The sequence below is a fragment of the Microtus pennsylvanicus genome, chromosome 13, assembly GCF_037038515.1.
Source record: "Microtus pennsylvanicus isolate mMicPen1 chromosome 13, mMicPen1.hap1, whole genome shotgun sequence".
NCBI lineage: Eukaryota > Metazoa > Chordata > Mammalia > Rodentia > Cricetidae > Microtus > Microtus pennsylvanicus.
Window position 1 is genome coordinate 48,104,909 of NC_134591.1, and position 23,871 is coordinate 48,128,779.

The 23,871-nt window shown below is 52.0% G+C and overlaps 1 protein-coding gene across 1 annotated transcript in view; it reads left to right on the forward strand.

Moving 5' to 3' along the window:
- Trabd2b (TraB domain containing 2B) overlaps positions 1-22,492 on the forward strand; it is a 192,111-nt gene extending 169,619 nt beyond the window's left edge. The window contains exons 5-7 of the mRNA XM_075946762.1: positions 12,170-12,260; positions 14,884-15,153; positions 22,046-22,492. Coding sequence (XP_075802877.1) covers positions 12,170-12,260; positions 14,884-15,153; positions 22,046-22,250 — 566 coding nt within the window. The 3' untranslated portion in view covers positions 22,251-22,492. The remainder of the gene's footprint in view (positions 1-12,169; positions 12,261-14,883; positions 15,154-22,045) is intronic.
- Positions 22,493-23,871: the final 1,379 nt, after the last annotated feature.

Genomic DNA, 23,871 nt, shown 5'->3' on the forward strand with positions numbered 1-23,871 from the left:
CCAGCCAGAGCTATGTAGTAGCTATATAAGACCCTGCCTCAAACAGACAAGATGGAGACTTATAGATATGTCCATGTCCATCATTCTGCTGCTCTGGCCTCTCTTTCTGTGGACTTCACTATCTAAGCCAAGAACATACATACAGTCCAATACATAAGGGCTCCTCTGGACATCCTGACTTTGAATGGGGCTGATTACTATCTGTCTCTGTGTCTCCCCTACCCCCATTCATCTCCAAGTATGTCGAGGGCACGTGCCAGGGGTATATTTATACAGGCTGTTCTTCCCCCTCCTGAACCCCTATTGCGGCAGTGAGGGTGGTGGGAGGAGCTCAGTCATAGATGCAGGCCCTTTGAAGACAGCTTATTAAGGCCACAGAAGCTGCACAGAAAGAGCTCTGGACTCACTGGTTCTGCTATGGCCCACTGTGGCCTCCAGCAAGTCTCCACCTCTCTTACAACCTCAGTTTACTCTCTTAGACAGGAGGAGCTGGCTTCGGCTTGAGCTGTCTCAGATTGAAAGCTGTCTAGGATTCTGGCACGAGTGTAGGAGACAAATGGGGTCTCACAGGGGATCTAGAAGGACCTCCTGGAAGAGCCTACGGGAACAAAACCTGGACTAATACATGGAGATGGGAGGACCACTCTTCCTCTTGCAGGATATATGCAGGGGACCTGTTGTGAGCCAGGGAGCTGTGAGGAACTGTGCAAGGAAGTGACCCCCAACACCTCTCCTCTCACTACACAGCGGCCTCTGGGCAGTGATTCTGTACCACATGATCTTAGCTGCCTGGAAAAGGGCAGCCACTGGAGTCACCTAGTTCCCTGGTTCCTCGGGCTTGCAAGACCCTCCAGAGAGCCCAGTCACTGAGGGAGGCCAGTGAGAGAGCAGGATGCCTCTCCAGAATGGGCCCAGGATGCAGGTCTAAGCTTACCCAGAGCCCAATGGTCTTACAGCACCAGCTCTCTCCTGTAGCTGAGAAAGCCGAGAGTCTAAAGAAGCAGAACACAGACCTTCTTCTCATGTCTCAAGCGCACGGGCCACAATGATCCACTCCAGCACCTTTTCAAACTAAAGCATCCTGCAACAAATTGGTGGAGACAGATGCATAAAGGGATCTCAGAGTCCTTACTTGGCAACACTAAAAGCTGGTAGCTGAGTTTAGCACCACATTCATCCACAATTGCTTTTATATAGGAAAAGGCTTGGCATCATAAAAGGAATGAGAGAAGAGGTGCTGCCAAGTTCAAGGCGACTTTTGTGGCCCTTTTAAAGCCTCATTACCTAAGTAGTGTCTGGGACTGCTGGCTGGTATAGGAAGAAGTAGGTTTGGAGGAATGGAGCAAGAGAAGAGAGTTGGTCTCTAGGCAGAAGAGGGTACCTCCTCACCTAAAGTGTGAATGAGCAGGTAGCTGATGGCTTCTAACCAGGTCTGCTCTTTCTGCTGGAAGGTGAAGTTGAGAAGGAAGATAAAGGGCTCTTGGTTTGAAGAGGGGAAAGCATTTGACATGAATGCAAGAGAGACTGATCACAAACTTGACCAGGACAGGAAGTTAGAGTAGACTTAACTGGAGCCATTGGTGGCTGACTGCCAGTAGATGCCTAGAGTGTGGTGCTGTGAAGAGCACATCAGAGCCCAGCAAAGCAGAGCCCTGACTGATCCATTATGTCTGCTGAGGACCAGGATTCCAGCAGCTGCCTGCCAGGTACTTGCTCGCTCTGCTGGCAATGAAGGCCCATAACCCTGTGGAGTTGTAAGCGGTTTCTCTAACAACACCCAACAGCTAGGATTTAAAGATGGACACTTTACCCAGATGCCTCTTGGTTTTACCTGCACAGCCCTTGCTCTGTGACCACCCTGTGCATGTGAACGGTACCAAGACAGGGCCCACAGTCTCAAATCGCTAGCACCTGGCAGATTTTGCACAAATACCTGGTGGACCAAATCATACAGAACTAAGTATATTCCATTCAGTCCCAGGGCATCTCGTGGGTGAGAGGGGCTTACTAGGCGTTAGGAGGAAATGGTGATTTTATCCTCCATTCTAGGGAAATATATTTTATCAGGTTTTTTATCTGTTCAGCTATCCAAGGATCTGGTAGCATCTTCTTTTCAGTAATGTGTGATTCAGGAACCAGAGGAGCTAAGTTGGAAGCATGGGTCACCAGTAGATTGGTGGGGGGTGGGGAGACAGATAACTCGAGGGCCCCTTCATTTTTAACTCCAACAGTCGAAAGTTATCAGTGTCTGTGGCCCTAGCACACTCTAGTCTGAATAAAATCTGAACTTCTGTAACCCCATAATCCTTGAACCCCAGCATTCTATTGGTCTGATTGCCTGGTCTCAATATCCTGACTCTTTAGGCTTATGGCATTTCAACATTCCAGCATGGTTTTTGTTTCAATTGCTCTTGGAGACTTGGGAGTGGTACGGAGCCTTGCAGAACCTGTCCATGCCTTCCAGGGCTACCAACTGCCCCACAAGGGGCAGAGTCAGACAGAAAGATGGCAGGCAGAGTCGGAGACACATTCAGGACACTAAGCCTTCAGATTGAGGAAGGGCATTCAAAAAATCACTTACTGGCCTGAGGCAGAAACACAATAGTGGTAGATTTAAACTTGATAGAAAGGAAAGATAGAAGCCCATCATACTGAGCCAAAAGCACACTTTAGCTAAAGACATTTAGCACTGACAGAGATATAACTCAAAGATAAAGCCTTTGCCTAGCATTAATCTAGCACCACCAAAAATGAATGAATGAATGAATGAATGAAGCAACTACTTCCCATAGAAGGCACACTGTTCTGTTTGACAATCCACTCGTACAGCCCCATATTCAGGGCTTCCTGTAAGGACAAGATATTCCTTCAGTTCCATTTGGCAGACCAGTAAATAGACATGCATACAGGAAGCAAGAGAGCCTCCGGGCTCTAGGGAGGTGATGGTAACGACTCTTCCTTGTGGCTAAGCTCCCTAAAACATCACCCAGCTGCTTTAGCTCTCTGACTTAAGCTCCCGCAGGGTCCTGGAACTTCGTCCTCACGCTCTGCTCACACAGCACACTGTCATGTCTTAGTCCAAGTTACACCCCCAGAACTCAGAAGATGCTCATCCTCAATTGTTGAATGAATAAATGGATGGATTAATTAATAAATGAGATGACTCTGAGATATGTAATAAGTACCATCCACTCCTATGTTACCCCAAGCAAAATTTGATCCAGCATCTAAGTCTTCTGTCCCCCACAGTAGGAATTAGGGGCTCTGGCAACATTATACCCACCTTTCGGATGGAGAGACTACAGTAACAAATAAAAGGCCCGAGAACTCACTAGAAAAAGAGCCCTAGGTTCGATTGAGCAAATCCCACAGGCTGAGGCAAGAGACAGAAGCAGGGTTTCAGGAGGTATGGGGGAGAAGGAACGAATGGTAAGAAAGAGAAAAAGTAAAAGTGAGAAAAGTAAGCCACAAGAGTTAAGTCCAGGCAGTGAGGGTGGGAAAGGGAAACAGCTTGGTGTCATGGAAACGGTTGCCTTCTGAGATATTCCTATAGTCTTCTTGGAGTCTTTCTCACTCCATCTGCACAGCGAGAGACCCACAAGAGGCGAGGTGTTAGGTTCCTTCCAGACCCTGCATCCCACATCCCATACTTGTTGGCAGAGGGTGACTCGGAGAAGGTTTTCTGGAGAAGGTGGGAGCCAGCTGAAATGTCCCCATGCAAGCCCAAAGGTCTTCCAGCTTTTCACATCAACCCCCTAGTCCTCAAGAAGAGATCCATCCTTCCCTGCACTCGCACTTGCTTCTCTGCTCACTGCCTTCGGAAGAGATGCTCCTGAGAGCTTTCAGATGGCCCAAGCACGCCAGAGTCTAGAATAGAGGCTGCACTCCCAATAGTTTCTTCCCCTCCCCCGTGGCATCTATGTCTGTCCTGCTCCCCGAGGACAAGCGTGAGGATAAACCTTCCGGAAGTGCTTCAGGATTTCCAGCACTGCTGAACGAACGCTGCCCCCACAGGGCTCATGCATCTAGAAACTGGCATGTCTGCAACAGCTTCCATCCTCGGCCAGAGCCATTCCAGTTCAACCCAGAACATCCAGACAGGCAAAGGAACACCCCGTTCTGGTTTGTGCCAGGCTGGCTTTCCCTTGGACAGGGCAAGTCAATAGAAATTGTGTGCCATGTCCCCCAGCTTGTCTCCACAACTGTGCTATTGAGGGAAGATCTGAGAATCCCAGCTATGGGTTTGGGACTCTTGCTGGGCAGTGCCAGGAGGGCAATAGGAGAGAGTGACAGACTAGAGGGTGGCCTTTGAAGGTGGCTGTGGGAGAACTCTGGTTTCTCCTGAGGAGTAGCTCTGGGCTAGTTAGTGTCTTCACTGCCCCCAGTCTCGGAATTCCCTCTGTAACCGTCCTGGAGTCAGTGAGCAACACCCGAATGGCTTACATGGCCTGTCAGTGTAACTTTGTACAGTCATTGCTACCCCAGGACCCCTGACTCTTTGGAGCCCACTGTCCTCTCAGGACAGGGCTCCTGTCCAGAAGGGAGGCAGGCCACCCCAGATGAGGGCTAGAAAACCTCTGTGGCACTGCATGGAAATCTCAAAAACCAAGATGGGTGCTAAGTAAGGACGTGAGGCTCGGGATGGGGTGAGCCTTTGTCCCTAAATACATCTCTAGCAAACAGAGGGTCCTAATCCCTGGGATACTGAACCTCAGGAAAAAGCCAGGTGTTATAAAGAGCAACTGTCCTGGCCGTAACTGGGACCTGAAACCTACAGTCATTGCCTCTGTCTGTGGTCGTATGAAAGAGGACCATCTCTGACTCGTCTTGGGCTCCCACAGCCTAGCAAGCATCGGATACTCCTTAGATGTCTATAACAGTTTTTAGATAAAGTACTGTGATCACCATGTCCTCAGGACCAGGCTAGCCAAAGCCTCTGGGGTTCCTACCTAACCCTAAATTACCAAGTCACCCCGGAAATGACAGGTGTCAGCAGAGACATGGTTTCCTGATCTCTGAGCAAAATGTTCATTTTGAGAGCATCTGATCCAGATGACCTAAGAAGCTTCTAACTCAGGGTTTTGGAACCAAGAGGATGGCTTGATGAGGAAAGAGATGCTTGCTTTCTAAGAGGAAATTCACACCCAGTGAAATCCTGAGGAAGATGCCCACTCAACAGCTGTCAGATAGTGGCAGAGGCCCCAGGGCACAGGCTGCTCCGAACGGGAGTCTTTCCAGAGCCCAGAAGCTGGGCTTTGTCTGGGCAGCTGACTCCACAAATACCTTGCTATGGACACTCTGAGCCTAGATATAGACCCGGCTCTGCCTTTTGTACCTGTGTGGCATGGGCAAGTTGGGAAGCTGAGAATGTGAATCCAAACATATGGCACCCTCCCCCTGCCAGAGATGGGCAGGCAGGGTTGCCACTTCTGGTGCTTGATCTTCGCCATATTGATGGCCAAGCAGAGTCAGACTTCCACCACTATTTCATTTTTGAGGTCTGGCATCCCAGACGCTGCCACACAGCAGCACAGAGCAAAGGCCACTAAAGGATACCAGGGCTAGGGTGCCACCCAGGCATCACCAAGCCCTGAGGATGCTGCTGTTTCACCTTGCCACACCTCAGGAAGTAGAGCGCTCGCTCCTTCCTTGTCAGTCAGACAGTTCTGCCGTCTTCTCATCCTGCAGCTGTCAGAATCCCACAGCTTGTCCCTCCTGCCACAATCGTCACAGTACCCACCTCCTCTTTCTCTTTCTCTTTCTCTTCAACCGCAGATCCACTGTTGTCACCAGCACGCACCCACCCGACGTCTCTCCTCTCTGCCTGTACTCCCTGGCACCATGCCCTCACAGCTACCTTCTCCATCATCGCTCCATCTTCATCCCCTGACCCCCATTCCCCTTCATCACTGTCCTGTGTGTGCCTATCCCCCTCTTCACTGGCAGAGACTGCAGTGTGTCTCAGATGCTGGCCTGAGGCAGCGTCAAGTCAGTCCCCAATGAACTGAGAAGGCTCGGCCTTGTGCTGGGTGACTGCAGAGCGGGAGAGGAGGCCCAGGTCGGTCAGTTCCCCTCCACACAGTCCCAGATAGACTAGAAGCCCTGGTGCCCCTCATTATCCATCCCTCCTGTCACACTTCCTAGGGAAAACAAACACGGCTCTGGCTTGATATCCGGCTGGAGGCCCTGGCAGTGAAATTCGCATTTGAAAGTTTCCCTTGCATTAATTTCAGACGGAACATAAATACGGACTTGAGATGCCTCTTCCAGGAGGAGAAAACTGGAAACCCGCGTGCTCACTGGAGAGAAAACATGTGTGCTGGCCGAAGGCACCCGCGTTACTCTGGAGCCCGTGCGGGGGGAACATCTGGTTCTCTCCTCCTCCCACCCAGCCCCCACTACAGTCTTGAAATTGCCCTGTTAATTGGCGCATTGTTCATGCTGAGCACTTGACACACTTTCCTCTCCAATCTGCTGAACCTTGGAAGGTACACACATGTCTGACCATTTCCTGCCCCCAGCCATGATCTTGGCATCTCTGCAGCTGCCAAGTACTTCAGAGTGGGCGTGACGGAGCGTGCTGTGAACTGGGATGGTTTTGGGGAGAAGCCCAAAAAGCCTTGCCTCTGACCGTGGGCAAGTCCTGTTCCTTCACTGAGCCTCAGTTTCCTCATCTATAAAGTGGGAGCACCATGAAGGGCCACTTCCGGGATAAAATGGAACAGCGTGGTTGGGAGGATGGCTAAATGTGTTCTGGTCACCACGTGGTGGAGCGAGGCCCGGTGCTACAACCCTGCATGGGGAAGCTGAGCTACAGAGAGGGAAAGGAAGCTTCCCAAGGCTATAGGGTTGCAGGGGTTCGTTGGTGAGTGGAGCTTTGTGCCCAAGCTCTGCCCTGCCCTATTTTTGGGGGGGTCAGGTAGGGCTGGCGGACTGTGCTCTCTGCTCCCCAAGCTTTGTGCACTGGCACAGCCAGTCATGCACCCAGAAAAAAAGAAACTTTTCTCAGCTCTGAAACATCTCACTGCCCCCTTTCCTGTTTGTATATATATGTCTGTGAGTGGCCCCTGGTTTATCTCAGGGAGACAAGGCCAGTCCCGCCCCCACCGCCTTGAAGCTCCACTCTCGCGGAACCTGGATCGTCCTGCTGTCCGGCTAATACCACCCATCCTGGCGCCACCGCTTCCCTGTGCTCTTTGCTTCCAACTCTGACCCTCTCTCCTCTTCCTTGTTTCATCCTCTCTCATTCCACTGCAGGTATAGCTCCATCTATTCTCCCCCACTTCTTCCCTGCTATCTCCCCCCACCCCACCCTGCTTCCCTCTTCTCTCTCTGAAACTGCATCTCTTACAGCTGGTCTCCCGCCCTCGCCTGTCTTCTTTGGCTTCCCAAGTCCTGCCGTTCTCTTCCCCGCCTCACCCCTACCTCGACCCCGTGGTAGTCCCTCTGCTTTCCTTCCTATTTCCTTCTTGTCTCCTTGGCTCCCTGTGCCCCACCCTCTCTTTCCTTTTCTGTTGTCCTCTCCGGACTCAGCAAGTGAAATGGAACGTGTCTTCCTGCGGAGAGCTGGCCAGAGAACAGCTGGAAGCTAGTGCTGGAGGGAGCTGCTGAGTGGTGGCCAGGAGCCCCAGGGAGGCTGGGCAAGCCAAGCAGGCTGAGCCCCAACATTGTGGGGCCCCTTTGGAAACCTTCCACCACCTTGCCTGCAGGTTCCAGCATGGGGGTGGTGCCTTGTCCAGAATTTCCAACTTTGGAGACAAGCCTAAGCCCTGTCTGCCAACCCCTGGGGACAGCATATGCTGGACCTTGACTCCGCCCTGTATAGGGGCCAAGCTCCTAGGATTGGTGGGATCTTGAGGAAAATCACCAAGGGCCAGGGCTGGGCTACAATGGGGGAAACTCGGGTCTCCTGGGGACAGGATGAGATCATGGAAAGGATGTGGAGTAACGGGCTGTGTCATTCATTCATTCAACAAACATTCACAGAGCCATGGTGGTGCGCCAGATTTGGGCTTAACTCTGGGGACAAAGATGAATCAGGCATGGTCCCACCCTCAAAAAACTTATATCCCACCCCCACCCCATCAGGTGGCTCTTGAGAACATGTTCCAACAGTCAGCTCTGGGCTGTGCACAGGACAGGTTAACCGCAGTGGGAAGGGACTGAAGAACAGGTTTTTGAAGTTCTGCCGCAAGTGGTGGTGGTTGGGTATATTTGAGAGGTGACATCCGTGCAGTCTCTGTTGTCCATGGGAGGATGGGGGCTTGATTAACAATGTCTGGTAGAGGCATAGTGCCAGCATGGAGAGAGGGCAAGCGGGGTGGGTGGGTTCCGTGGAAGGGTTGGGTAGAGACGTCCATGGGCCACTGGGCACCACTATGTCTCAAGTAGAGGGCAGTTCCAGAGTCAGCAATACTGTGGGTCATCAAACCTACCAGAGGTGAGGCTTGGTGGTAGCTGAGGTATGAGCAGGGCAAAGAGGAAAGAGGCAAAGGGCAGCTTTCCAAGGCCCATGTGTGGACTGGGAGAAGAAAGCTCACCTAGAGCATCACCAGAAGAGAAAGACCATAATGAAAAATGCACAGGCCGGCAGGGGGCTTGGACACTGTAAAGTTGCAATTGTGGGTCTCATGAGACCAAATACCAGAAAGAGTGAATGTCAATGCTGGCTGGGCATGTAGGACTCACATCACTGAGTTCTGGGTCCCTCCTGGGGCTGTACAAAGAGTAGGGGAGAAGTACCATTCTTCCAGCCCAGGAGGAAGAATGAGAGGGAAGAGTGTGGCTCAGAGGAGGAGAGGGTAGAAATTTAAACTTGACCTATCCCTGCTTGCTTTCTCCTAATGTCCCTGGCCTGAGGAAAGCATGTCAGTTCAAAAAGCCTTAAAGCTAAGGGAGTGTCAGGGCTCTTCCGGCTTATGTGGGAAGCATTCAGTGCTCAGGGTTCAGCAGCATCTCTTGAGGTCCGCACCACTGATATCACATGGGGCACTCCGAACACCCCCAGCACAGCCTGGGGACACTCAGTGAATGTTACCTGCTTCTCCTGGGCATCACAACACTTGGAATTTTCTCTAGCAGCTCTTGAGGCCTTCTAGGCAGATGTGGGGATCATAACTGAACCACCAGAGCTTGTATCTAAACCCAGTTCTTTGTGGAAACAGAGAAGAACTTATCTCATTGTCCAAAGCAGAGGCTGTGAGCTCCTGGCAGGTAGTCCTTCCTCCTGGGCACTGAAGGCTGCCGCCACTGCTCTCTTCCAGCCAGACGAAGGAGAGCCGAGGGAGAGGAGTGGCTCCAGCCTAGACAGGGACAGTTTTAGCTCTCTTATGATGGCATGCTGGCCAAGAGCTTCTACTCCTGCCTGTCTGTGTCTTCAAGCTGCTCCCAGAGCAGGTCAGATAGTCACAGGCCTACTTGACATTTGGGGACGAGGACACTGGTGACAGGAAAGACACTAGCTAGGATCACAGGCTGTATGAGTTGCCTTCTGTTGCTGTGATAAACACACACACACACACACACTCTGACTAAAAGTGGCTTAGGGGAGGGGAGGGTTTATTTTAGCTTACATTTCTAGGGCACAGTTCATCTCTCAGGAAAGATAGGGCAGGAACTTGAGGCAGGAACCTGGAGACAGGAACTGAAGTAGAGGCTGAGGAAGAATGCTCCTCACTGTCTTGCTCAGCTTTGCTTTTTTATACAGCCCACAACCACACACCCTGGGCTGGTACCACCCAACCACTCACAGTGGGCTGAGCCCTCCTATATCAGTCATTAATCAAAAAGAAAAGGGAAAGAAAAAGCCCTGCAGACATGTGCGGGGGCCAAGCCAATGGGAGCGATTTCTCTTTTGAGGTTCCCTCTTCCCAGGTGACTCTGGTCTGTGTCAAGTTTCCAGAAGCTAACCGGAACACAGGATGAGTGAGAGACGCAGGGCTTGTCCTCAGCATGCAAGGTCAAAGCCAGATTCTCGGGGGGGCCTGTTCACACCTGTGCTTCTGTATGAAGACCCTGCTGGCTTCATTCCTGTCCTCCACCTAAAGCCCCTCCTTCTGTCTCCACCCCACTCCCTTCCTCACCTAGCAGCACTGCCTCCTGCAGGAAGTCTTCCCTGTCACCACACGAATATGGACACATCACACGTCTGCACAACTTCCTCTGATGTCTTGTGTGTTGTAGGTAGTACCCAGATCACCAAAGCCAGATTCTGAGACAGAGAGGACCCAGAGTGGGACTCAGACTGTCAGTAACCATCCAGCATGGGATATTCCACGGTCAGTGCTCACTAAACCAATGACGTAAGTGTACAGAAAGAGAGAGGAGTCAAGGAGAAAAAGAAGGATGAAAAAAGGGGAAAGAGGAGGGAAGTAAAAAGCAAAAAAGGGGGAAGGGAAAGAAGCAAGGAAGGAAGAATAGAGAAAGAGAAACATCTTTTCACGGGGGTTTTAATGAAACAAAACTTTTCTCCATGGACCATGAACAACATGAGCCCTGTTCACCATGCACTCCAACCTCTCCCTCTGACTTAGAGAAGACTGAGACACTGGGAGGCTCCCTGTGTGTCCAAGGATTCAGAGGAAGTATAGCAGATCCTGGACTTGAACCCTTAGCAAGCTTCCCTGTATGGGAATCATCCCAGTGATCTCCAGGTGGACCCACAGCAGCTCTTACTGACCAGCTAGGGAGACAGGCCGGACTTGGGGAGGTGTGTCAAGCTGAGTGTGGCCCATCTGCTCCAGCCACTGCACAGGCCCTGCAAACCCTTTCTGTCTCAGGAGCATGTGTATTTCTGCAAGTTTGTCCACTGTGTTCTCGACCTCCCTGGGGCTGTCATCATGCTGACCCTCCTGCTTCTCACCTGTCACCACTCGTCACAGGCAAGCAGAGTCAGGGGACGGTGATTAAACCCCCTGCTTCCCATGCCCGAGTTCTGAGCTAAATGTAAGCAGGGAGGCAATGATCCATGCGAGGCCATGAAGCAGACTCGCATGGGGAGATCCTAGAACACTCAGGAAGCATAGGCCAACCTAAACTGCTCATACAGCAAATGTAGGGAAACTGAGGCCAGGAAGCAGGGATCGAGGAGAGGACAGGGCCTACCCCCAGGCAGTCTATGTCCACAGTCACTTGGCCTCCCCTGGGCTCTCCCTAACCAGAGCTAGAAAAGGTATAAACATCTTACCTGTGCCCTGGTGAGGGGAGGTTACTCCCTTCTGAGCCCTGGACTGAATTCTCTGTCTGTGTATAGATGGTGTCTCATACAGAGCAGGAGAGACATAAATGCTTGCTGAGAGAATCAACTGTGGGCAGGAGGTGAGACGGATGTCAGACACACACACACACACACACACACACACACACACACACACACACTTCTGAAGGCCATCTTACTACTTGACTTCTGAAGAGTCATCCTGTGTGCACCTCCTCCAGGTCACTGTCAATGTCTGCTGGGGTCTTGGATTCAGGAGGGTTTTGTGGCTTCCCTGGTACCTAGGCCATCATGGGTAGACGGTGAAGAAGTGAATCTAAATGCTTAGACCCATCAGCACATACTGAGCATGTGTAAGACCCTGGTCATGTGTTAAGACTGTAGCAAGGTGGTTTCTGTCCCCTGGAGGGCTCTCAGAGCACTAAGGAAAGGAGACATGGGTTGCTGATGGAGTTTACAAAGAGGAGACATAGACTGTGGAGTTGGGGAGGGGGTGGTCTTAGAGCTAGGCCTTTCATGACGGTTGCAGGCTACCCACCCCAGATGGACTGGCACTGGGAGCAGCTTAGTGTCATTAGTGCTGCAATAGGCCGCTGCAGGCCAGCCCCTATTCTCTGTTCTCAGCCTTACAGACTGGGGAAGGTGATGTTAATCACTCCCACTTTACAGGTGAGGAAGCTGAGGAGCATGCAGAGGTGCAGCCTGTGAGCAGAACTGGGGTGTGAATACAGGCAGGGTCGACCAAGCTTACACATATCCCTGCTGGGACACTAGCTGGATTTAAAGGAACCCTGTTGCTAATGTATTCAGTGTCCCAATACCCATCCAAGAGACCCTTGAGGGACCCCCACTGATATAATTCATTAGCCCAGACACAAACCAAAGGGATGGCCATCTATCCGCTGAATGCCAACCTGGCATGTGGCAGAGACCATGCTGCATCTTCTGTTCCAGGTCACTTTCTGGGGAACAACACTGTCATCGACGTCCTAAGACAGGCAGGACTGGAGGTGGACCACACACCTGCTGGGCAAGCCATCCACAGGTAAGCAATGCCTGTATCTGATCCTAACTTTCCTGCCAGGATACTCTCACGTTGCCCACAGAGCCACTCTCCTCCCTGTGTGGGTTCCTATTCTGCACACCCCCACATACCATACCATCACCCTGGAAGTTTCCCTGGGGCAGGACCCCAGCTCTGCCTATCTCAGTATCTATAGCCACAGCATCAGGCAACGACCAGGCTCGAGATCTCCTAAAACCTGTCAGTCTCCTCAAACCCAGAGATCCGTGCTCCAGCCATTATGCGGGAGCCTTCTTACCAACCTACAAGGATAACCCCGTTGTGATTTCAGCCCCTGCCCTTATGGTTACAAGACCCAAAGACCTCAAAAGGCTTCCTTAGTCACAGACAAGTGGTTTTGGCTGCTCACTCTGTATGTTTCTAACTCATTGTCATAGCAGGAACTATGGGTATTCCTGATTTAGTTAGGGCATCTGAGCCTATCATGAACTCACTTGCAGAAGGACACATTTGTAGGGCAGTCTGGCCCTGCGGCCTCCCTCGGGTCCTAACTACTTCTTGTACCTACTCTAGGCACAGGGAACTCAAGGATGACTGAGACCTTGACCTCTAGAAAGAAAGCTTTCTTGGGTCCCCAGAGCATGGATTCCACACCATACCCACCTAGTTCCATGTGACTTCTATAGGAAGTTATGAACCTCAGTGTTGGGACTGCATCCCAGCCTCTCACTGCTTTCCTCAGGCTCAGCCAGAAGAAGATTTGGAGGGAGCTAGGACAGGTGCAATGAGGAAGAAGGGATGCATGGTGGCCTGGGAGTCAAGGCATTCCTCTAGTTCCCTCCTGTTCTCCGACTTCACCCTTCTCCCCACACCCCCAAGGACCTCTTCCTTGAAGCTCATTGTGTGTGGCCAGGCAGGGCAGGGGAGGCAGGCAGGCCCCTATTCATCTTGGAGCGCAGGCCTTAGAGGAGGAGATCCCCTCCTCTGCCCCCACCGGCTCTGCGCAGAGGATTCTCAGTCTTCGTCTTCTGTACAGGGGGATGAAGGAACTTGCAGGGCAGAGGGGGTGGGGAAGCTGAGGAGGCAACGACAATAAAAGCCATCCTTGGCCACAGGTGCTTCCTGTAGCTATCTTTTTGTCTGACTGTTTTGAATTATCTCCTCAACAGCTGCAGCATCTCCAATAGACTGGATCCTGGGAGTCTGGAGTTGCCATGGGGGCTGGGAGGGGATGAGCTGAGCCAATGGCCTTTTGCTCTTCAAAGAGAGAGAAACCCCTCACCCACTCAGTGTTGCAGTGTAAGGGTGGGATGGGAGGACAGGCTGCTTTCAGTCCTGGATACTACCTCCCTCGCACGCTGTTGGCTTGGACACAATTCCTAAGACCACTTTTAACCCTCCAGGGCCAGATGTCCCCAAGGAATTCCTTTGGGGCCACAGTAAGCAAAGAATAAAAGAGAGAATGTCTGCAGGCTGAGAGGCATACCCTACTTTAAGCACGAATTCCACAGACATGACTAAATGACCCTTGAGTGACCACAGAGTCAGGTCCTTTTGTTCGGTGACCCACATCAGAGAGGTTTAGCAGGTATCAGCCATTGCTCTGAATGGTGGTGCTCATTCACCACCATGCATGCCATCCTGATGGAGCGGGTAGCAATATTCTTCCATCCCCTACCCAAGGGCTACCCATTCACAATGTGGAACCATGAGTTATAAACTGGGGTGAGCACTGTGTCAGCCTTCAGGCTGAGCTCTAGTGACAGCTCTGCCCTGCCCCCATTCAAAAGATGATCCATCGACATCCAATACAGCTTGAATAGCATCAACTCTTGAATGGCCTGGCCGCCTACCACTGCCAGGCACTGTTCTAAACCCTTCACCTGTGAAATCACAATATCCTCGAGAAGGTGCAGGTCATCCTACCCCCATTATACAGGATACTGAGACAGAGCGAAGTTAGATAACTCACCCAGAGACCCTCCACCAGGGCTACTGCCGAGGGAACTCTTGATCAAGATCAGACAATAAGCATAGACCTCCTTGTCTAGCCGGCCCTCCAGCCCTGTGCGCTCACACCCGTCTCTGCCATCTGCTCAATGCTCTCCTCCCCAGCAGTGTGGCCACCTGTGTGTTTTACTCTGTCGCCCACTTTAGGGTATGAACTGTAGCGGGGCGTCTGTTTGGGTCACTGCTGATACGTAATTTCTAGGGCACACTAGCTGCAGGGAGTTTGTGGACTAGAGGATGGAATAAAGAGTCAATGCTCTGTCTCTCTATAACAGACAACGGTTGCCCTGGGTCCCTCTAGCCTGTCCCAGCAGTGGTGTTTCCCTTGCTTGAAGACATCCCCTCTGCACCACCATCACACACACACACACACACACCGCACACACACACACACTGCACACACACACCGCACACACTGCACACACACACCGCACACACACACACACACACCGCACACACACACACACACACCGCACACACACACACACACACACACACTGCACACACACACACCGCACACACACCGCACGCACACACACACACACACACACACCGCACGCACACACACACACACACACACACACACACACACACACACACACACGGTTTACTCACATTCTGTTTCACTTTGCAGCCCTGCTACTGGGAGCCCGGCTCCCTCTCCTGAGGACACCTCTTCTGCCAGTCCAGCCCCAGCAACCCCAGCTGCTGCAGTCCTGGAAGCAACCTCAGCAACCCCCACCACCCCTCCAGAGGAGGAGGATCCAGTCCTGTCCCCACACCTCCTGCTCCCCGACAGCCTTAGCCAGCTGGAGGAGTTCGGACGGCAAAAGTGGCGCAAGAGACTAAACAAACAGCAGCGGCCGAGGCAGTTCAACGACCTCTGGGTCCGCATCGAGGACAGGTGAGCAGGGAAGGGACAGGCTGTCCAGGAGCTAGCTGTAGATCGCCAATCTCCTTTAGGGCTAGTGCATTGCCCCAGACCCTGCAATGAGCAAGCAGAGACAGAGGTGTCAGACTTGAAGCTGAGAGGCAGGCTCTTCGCTGACCCTTGAGGATCTCCCTGGGCACATTTTGGGGTATGTAGAACACGTACACATCTGACTTGGGAGGTTTATTCTCAACATAACAAGTAGAATTCTCTGCAGTTTAAAAGTGGCAGGGGGCCTGAGATCCTGACGCAAGAGGATACCAAGTTTGAGGCCAGACTGGACAATTAGTAAGAGTCTGTTTCAAAATAAAAAGTAGAAAGAAGTCTGGGTGTACCATCAGGATAGAGTGCCTGCCTAGTATGCACAAGGCCCTGGCCTCAATCCTCAGTACAGCCAGTAACTAACAGACAGTTAATTAGTTAACATTAAAATGAAAATGTGGAAGCATCCTCCAAGGGCAGCGACGGAAGTCCACTGTGTCTGGCCTGCCCCTGATTCCTTTGTCCCATGGATGGGGGTGAAAGTGGGAGCAAACATGGCTGGATAAGCATATCAGAGGGTGACAAATACCTGTGCTGGGAATATTTGAGCAGTATTGCCGTAGCGTGGAGACTCTGGAGGGGCCCCCGCCCTGTGAGAGAAAGGAACACCGGGCAGTAGATACTGTGGCTCTGAAGTGTTAACTGTTAGCCTTTCTGTAAACAGGCAGGTAGAGAACACAGCCTAAGGTTCAGGCACTCTCCCCATCCTCCTTCCATTTGCTCCTCCTGTCACCAACACCTCCTGCCTCAGCCTGTGGCCAGAACTCCTGTTGCTCCAAGAGTCTGTCCAACACCCACACTCAGGTCCTCTCCTTTCCAGAGCTGTCTCCCTAAGTCAGCTGTGGGGCAGAAATCTCTGCAGATAGTGAATAGTATCACTAAGGAATGTCTCAGGAATGGGCCAGAGTCCTCCCCCACTGTGGCAGCCCAGTCCTGGGTCCGATGTTTAGACAGTGGAACATCAGAACCCGGAGTCCCAGTCTGGATCTTAATGCCATCCAGAATTTTCCTCTGTACCCTGAACAGAATCACCTTGGGTACTTGTTAAATAAGCAAATCTTCAGCCCCACACAGACCTCATGCAGGAAAGTCAGGATGGAGACCTGAGGTGTGTGCCCCAGGAGGTTCTAAGCAGCTCTAGGGAGTTCTGGCCCAACTGAGCATTCATGAATATGAACCATGGTGCGAAGCTGAAGGGCCTGTCCTGGGCCTCCCAGGGAATCAGAAGCTGTGGTACCTTCCACTCCAGGGCTCTTCACAGCCTGGTGGCTGAGCTAGTAGTGATAAGAGATTGATGTAGTCCAGGCCTCGTCCCAAAGAGCATGACATGCACTGTAGTGAAAAGACTTCTAATGGGTAGCATCAAAGCCACTGAGCCCTTAGGTGTTGGTGCCACAGCGCCTCCTCTGGGCTACTGAAGAATGCACTTCTGCAGAGACAGCCCTGCCGCCTATAGCAGAGGCTTCACTGGGGCTTGCTTGGCTGAGACACACTAAGATTGGGTACCCAGCATTGGCTGCTCGGCCTAACTGGGTGCGAGAGCCGAGAGTTTTGGAGAGCTGCATCGTCCTGGCATGCTTACAGGCTACCCGAGTCCTCTCAGAGCTCTAAATAGGCTGCTCACTGGTCAATAGAGGACTCCAACTCATGGATGGGGTAGCGGGAGGCTCGGTTGTCAGCTCCAGCAGCGAGCCGCCGCCATCCCCTAACTGTGTCCGAAAGGGAAATGCCGACAAATGACACCAGACAATTTCCATTTCACAACATGGACTTTAGAAGACAGAGCCTGGCCTCGGGGGAAGAAGGCAGCTTTTCTTTGGCAGAGGGAAACCCTTCTCCACCCCAGCAGGTAAAGCCGTGGTTAGCTGCTGTACCTCCCTCTGCTCAGGCTGAAAGAGAATGTTCCACCAAAGAGCAGTTTATTAAAGTCCCTCATTGCTCCTTGAGAAAGTGGGTCTTGCACTCCCTGGGAAGTCTCAGTAGTGGGTACAGGCTCTCACACTCAAAGGACTCATCCCACTCTTCCCAGAGTTCCCAAGTCTCCAGTTTTCTGAGAAGGAGCAAAGGATCCGACGGAGCTCATTTGAAGCTCTTCTCAGAAACCAGTTTTCCTAGAGGCCTATTTTATTCCACTTCTAGCTCAGCCCTCACACCCACCTGGAGCTGGCTCTCCACGTCCACCCCTGCTTGCCACCTACACTCCTACAGCAGGGCCCCTGAGGGTCTTCCGCTCTTTGGTTTTGCCTGTCTCAGGGTGCTCACCTTCTTCTCTGCCTTCCAGCTCCACTGGGTCCTCTCTAGGCTATGTGCCACATGGGCTATACCCTGCTCCCCCATGCTATTCTACTTGCTTCTCTCTGCTTAGGGTGGTGTGCCAGTGAGCCTTTGGGAAGCTCCTCCTGTGCCAGGCACTTATATCTGTCACTTTATAGTCCTATCAGGAGTCACAGAAAGCAGGCCTATTTTACAGGGAAGGAATCAGAGTCATCCAGATCAGTGAACTTGCTGAGGGATGGAGACTCGGAACTGTCACCCAACTCTAAGGTTCTTATTTGCCACCCACTATCTCAGGGCTTTTCCCATCCTCACCTGGCTTAGCTCTCCTCTCTGCCCTAGCCACCTATGGGAGCCTTTTCTTGGCACTGTTGCCCACACTACATTTCTTTGTTTCTAGGCTGGGGAATCCTGGGCACAGATCTGGTTTGGGCGGCTCCAGGTCACCCAAGGCCTCACTAGGTGGGAAGAGTCTTTTACTGTATGCTTGAGCCTGAGGAGAAGGGAACCAGGGATGCAGGCTCTGAGTGCCTGCCTGGGACACCACCTGGAGCAGGCTGGCCTCTCTTTGCCCCTCATTACCCCAAGATGTAAACACAGCGGAGGAAGTTTAGAGTAGCAGCAGCCTGTGGCAGGATGATTTATGGGGACCCGTGGAAAGGGCTGAGTGTGTCCACAGATGGATGCATGGCAGAGGAGCATTCTCAGGAATCCTTTACCTCTGAGCACAGACAGACACAGCAGGGGAAGGTGTGACCATGGCGAGCCAGGACCCATAAAACATGGGTTTGTGGCAATCCTAAAGTGCCTCCTGCTCCATTAGGGCCTTGGCTGATTCCTGGAAATTATGCCGGCTCTCATTCTTTGTGTCCTCAAGTCTGCAAGCATTGTGTGCGCACACATGCATGCATGCATGTGTGCATGTGTGTGTGTGTATGCATGTGTGTAAGAGAGAGAGATGGAGGCACAGTGACTGGCACATCTGGGCTGGCAGCATGTTGAGGACTCACAGGTGTAGAAGAGAGAGTACCTTCCAACTGCTAGGCATTGGCCAAAGCCTGGCCCAGAGGTGAGCATCAGTATGTGGTAGACACAGAGCCTTGGTGAGTGCCACTGGACAAGTATAGGCCACACCCAGTGCACGTGTCAAAGCCCTCAGAGATGGGAGGGAACACAGTCCACCTCCAGAAGGGCTCTGCTTGTCTCCTGTCAGCTGCCCGTCATGCTCAAGGTATTCCTCTCACTCCTCGCAATGTGGGGTGGTCAAGGGAAGCCAAAGTGTCCCTGTGAGGCCAGAACCCTACCTGAAGTGGGTGGTGCCCCATGAGGATTGGAAAATGAAGTCATTCAATCAAAAGAAAAGAAACACTGAAAGAATCAGACAGAGTGGTGTTGCAATCCCACCCCACAGGACTTTGACAGTAAGAAGATGCTTGTAAAGCCAATATCAGCTCCACTGTGACCCCAAAGTGGCTGCTGCTAATGTTACCTTCAGAGTCTCTGGTTTGGGGTGTCTAGGGCTCAGTCTCCCCAGCAGGTTGCTTCGAGACCTTCAGTATGTCTTAGACTTAAAGCCAATAGATGGGGGCTGTGGAACACCATCCCCAGTTTAGCAAGGACATGTTGGGTACATGCCTGTCACCCATTACTGCGGATTAGTGCTGGTACCAGACAGTGACATATGGCTCCCAAGATAGTATCACTGGAAAGGTCCTGAAGTCTCAGCTCTATAGGACCCTGGCAATTCCCTTCCATGGACCCATTTTTCACCTTGGGATGGAAAGTTGCTTCCACTTCTGACCCACTGTGAAGCTACTAGAACGCATCAGATGGTTGGCCCACAGTCTGCAAGGTTGAGGGAGGGTAAAGGCATTCCTGGGGAAGGAGTCATGACACAAGATGTGAAGGCTGATAGGCTCCAGGTACTGGGTGGAGGCAGGGGAAAGCAGGCCAGCTGAGCAAGCTGAGTCTTTGCCTACATCTGATTTCTTGGCCCAAAGAGGCCAAAATCCAATTGGGAATCACAAGTTCTCCTCCAGTGATGACATGGAGGAGGATCCTGTCTTCCAAGCCCTGCGTTCTCTAAGGCTGGTGCCCCTGCATCTCTCTGAAGGTCTCTAAGGAAGTAAATGGAGGCTGCTCCACTTCACCAACCCCCACCCCCACCACTCTCTGTGACTCCACTCAAGCAATAAAAAAACTCTAGGCTTTGGCAAGGGACTTTCATCTTTGGTTTTATTCAAAGAGCAAAAAGAACACTTGTGCCCCTAATTAGACACCAGCTCCTCACATTAGCAGTAATATTAATATCAGAGATGCCCAGTGCTGAGCCTTGGCGGGCTCCTGGAGGCCTCTGGTGCCAGAATTCATCCCTGTTCCAGGGAACCCCCAGAAAGGGGTGGCAACTGACACGGTGCCGGGCACCAGCCTCACCTGTCTGTGCTTCCCCTCGAATTTCTGCCTGTGATCTTACTTCGGGCTTTTGCATCAGGAAAGCAGTTCAAAGTCCCTGACCCATCCTTGCCCTTCCTTTGTAGAGATTGGGAAACTGAGGCCTAGAAAACAGTCTTGATGCAGATTTACAGATCAAGCCAAGGAGGTAACGCAGACTTGTACAGAGCTCTGTCTTTCCAGCCAGCCAGAGGGGCCTTCCCACACTTGGGGGTCCTGTCAGCTCAGAGCAGACATAGCCCCCCAGTGCCCGCCATCTGCAGGGCCTGGGAATGTGCAGTGTGTTTGGTTTGGCCTCCAGACCGTTGTGCCATGAGACAATTTTCCCCAACATAAGCCTGGAAGGGGGTGGGGACCTGGATTGGGGACCAGCTTTGTGAGCTGAGTAAGCTAGGGAAGAAGGAGGGAGCTTGTACTCAGAGGGGCTCGTCCCCCTCCCCAGTCCCACTTCATTTTCCTGGGACTCTTTCCAAGCAATAAAAACACCACTTGGGCTCCAAGGGAGAGTTTTCATCTTTATTTTTCAAAGTGTGAAAGAAAATGCTTATAGGTGTCTTGTGAGATGTAATTCCCATTTGGTCTTGCCACTCTAGGACAGCCTGAGCCCTGGCTCCGGCCACCTCACAGGGAATCTAGCCCACTGCCCTGAAGCTAGCCCTCAGAGCCTCCCCACTACCCAGGCTGGGCCACACAGCAGCAGCTAGGCATGGACTTTTATGGTGTGTGTGTGTGTGTGTGTGTGTGTGTGTGTGTGTGTGTGTGTGTGTGTGTGTGTTGCTTGCAGTTCTCTTTTTCATTAGACAAGAAAGGGAGGGTAGAGGCTGAGGTAAGGACCTCTGCTAGGCACAGGCATTAATCTCCTCCAGGGGCTGCAGCCAACAAGGCCTCAATCTGACCCTGGAACCTGCACATCACTGTTCAGGGTCTCACCAGGAAATAGCGCACATCCCTAATGCTCACCATCCATGCTACAGAAACAGATGGCCCCAGTGCATCTCACCTTGCTGAGAATCCTCATCTCCTTGGAGCTCAGCAGAAACAGTAATGTGGCATGGCTGTAGCACTGAGCATGGTGACTGCCTGTACTCAGAAGCACATTGTAAGTCAGCCATGTTATTAGCGGGAGAGGCAGAGGCACAAAAATTAATGATAATTTAACAAACAAAACAGCAAAGCCTTCCTATGCTCCCCAGGGCCAGGCGCTGTTCTAAGACTCCTCAGTAGAAACCTGGTCTTCAAGCCTCCTATAACATATGTCCCACTATGACAGTGAGGTCAGTGGGAAGTGGAGAGTGTTTTATGTGAGCCTTAACTTTCCGAGGTAGCAGGCGAGTCTCTAGAGGCGAGTGAGACAGTAAGAGCAAGACAGTGGACATGATGGGCGTGAGGCAGAGGTAGAACAGCCCAGTATAGTGGGATGGGGACAGGACCCATGGGGTTGAAAGCCAGCATGGCAGGAAACTGAACCCACTGGGTTCTGTGAGCTAAAATGTGCAGAGGAAACCCTCTGGCTCGCCCGATTTGCATACACATTCTGTAGGAGTGCTGTGCCTGCCTGCTCTGAGAGAGACAATAGTCTTTCCTCTCCTGCCCCATGGGTGTGCAAACCTGCTTTGCCCCAGAACCTGACTACCAGTAGCCTCTTTGAGGTCCACCATTACTGAAAGGGGTGGGTAAGACCCATTCTGAAGGCTTATTGTGATGGTGGGAATCATGTTTGAACAGGTGGCATGGGGGAAGCTCCAGCCAAGGCGGTTAGGATGATGTGGGGAAAATTAAGGCAAGTGTGTGTACGCATGCTCTGCTACCTTCAGCAACCTTGGAAAGAGCAACCAGAGGCAGAACACCTGTAGACAGGTGGAATCTATACTCTGGGAACCTCAGAGCTTCTGCCTTCATGACTTTGCAATTTTTTCTGCCTGGGAGCCACCCCCATGATCGATCACTGGTGAACCCAGCCTGTCCTTGGAGGTCTGCTGAGCTGGCGGTGGGATTCTAGACTATTCCTCTTCCCTACGATATCTAGTAAGGATAGAGCTGAACGCCAAGCTCTCTTCCTAGGAGGAGGCTGCTGATGGTCTCTGTTTCCTCTTTCCAGCACCACTGTCTCACCACCCCCGCTGCCTCTCCAGCCTACCCCCAGCTCCGGGACCACCAAACCTTTTGTCAAGTTCTCACACCAACTCCAACAGCAGGACATTGCGGGGCCTACCAGCAACTCAGCACCTACACTGGGCCTCCCTGCTGCTGTTGCTGCCACCATCGTCGCCCCCTTCCTACTACACACCCTTGGGCCTTCCTGACCTTGACACCCTGCAGAGCAGTCAGAGAAGGCACAGAAATCTGTGACCGTGCCCACCGTCTGACGCCGCCTCAGAGGGTACTGACACCTCAAGGCAGTTCACACAGGACAGGGACCTTAAAACACCAGAGCTTTATTGTACCCAAATTACATCTTCTTTTTTGTAGAAGGTCTTATTTTCCCATAGTGCTATGGGGCCCTTTTGTAAAATATGTGTCCATATTAAAAGAGAAAATGTATTTATTCTATCGATAAAACTATTTTTATGTAGCCTATGTTATAGTCCCTGAATCAGCCCCGACACCAACCCAGGGAAGGAGCCCAGGTTCCCATGACCTTTGTGACCTGTGTGGACTGTGGCTTTGAGTTGGCCCCAAGCCTCCTAGTCAGGCTTGGCTTCTCCCACTGTAGGTACCTCTGAGGGCAAGCAGAAAGGCAGCCCCGGCTTTTGTGAAGCTGAATTTCATAGCCAGAGGCATGGTGGCCAGCCCATCCTCCTCATCCCTGGATGTACCCAGGCCCTGGAGGGACAATTTAAGGGGGAAAAATGCTGCTATTTTGAGGTCCTGAGTGTCTGTGGACTGGCCTTCCAGAGCTCCTGGAGAGGGTTTTTCCATCTAAGTGGAAGACTGGTGCTGAGGCAGGTGAACCCAGTCCCATGGTCATTTTGCTACGCTGAGACCCAAAAAGTGAATGGGATTTACCCGAAGTCTCGAAGCAAGTGGGCGATCTGTGTTCCAGGGGCACTGGCCCAGCTTTCATTTCATAGAAGCTGGTAAAACCACAGCTGAGTGAAGTAAGCAGAAGGACAGGAGTGGGCACAGGACGGTTTCAGGAGTGATGGAGTTCAGGAGCCAGTTGTGGTACTGATGATGGTAACAGAGGACCATGGACCAGAAGCCTGCAGCAGGGTGGGCTCTCTGCACTCTCCCTTCTTCATAGATCCTCACACTAATGCTGTGAGATGTGATTACCCTCATTTCAATGATGACACTGAACCCCCAAAAGAGTGAGAAAGATCCACCCAAGTTTACACACACAAACACACACACACAGAGAGAGAGAGAGAGAGAGAGAGAGAGAGAGAGAGAGAGAGAGAGAGAGAGAGAGAGAGAGAGAGAGATATCAGTGTGATACAAAAACTACCCTTGTCTCATGGACCGTGTTCTGCCCCTGTTTCTGTCTGGAGAAGCACCAAGAGAGGCAGATCTCCCTAACTGGAGCCCTCCCAGGCTTCCTATAGCAGGGGAGGAGGCTGTTTCACCAGCTCCCCCTGCTGGTTCCTGCAGCCAGGGGTCTCTAGCAGGATGTGGGCAGGCAGGGAGTTGAGACACAGGCTTACCCTTCTATCCCCAGGGGCTGACCAGGGACACAGTGAACCAATGTGGACTGAATTTCAGCCCGCAGCTCAAAGCTGGGCTTGTGGCTCATTAATTATTTAATTATGAGAGCAGGAAAGACCCCTCACCTGTTAATAAAGTAAGAGTAATACTAAGGTTCAGATAGAGGAGAGACTTCTCCAAGATGCCATAGCTGGCGCAGGCATGTTGACTCCAGTCCTGTTCTCTCACCCCGCTGCACATGGGTTTCCCTGGCAGCCTTGATGGCGCCTGGTTGGCTGC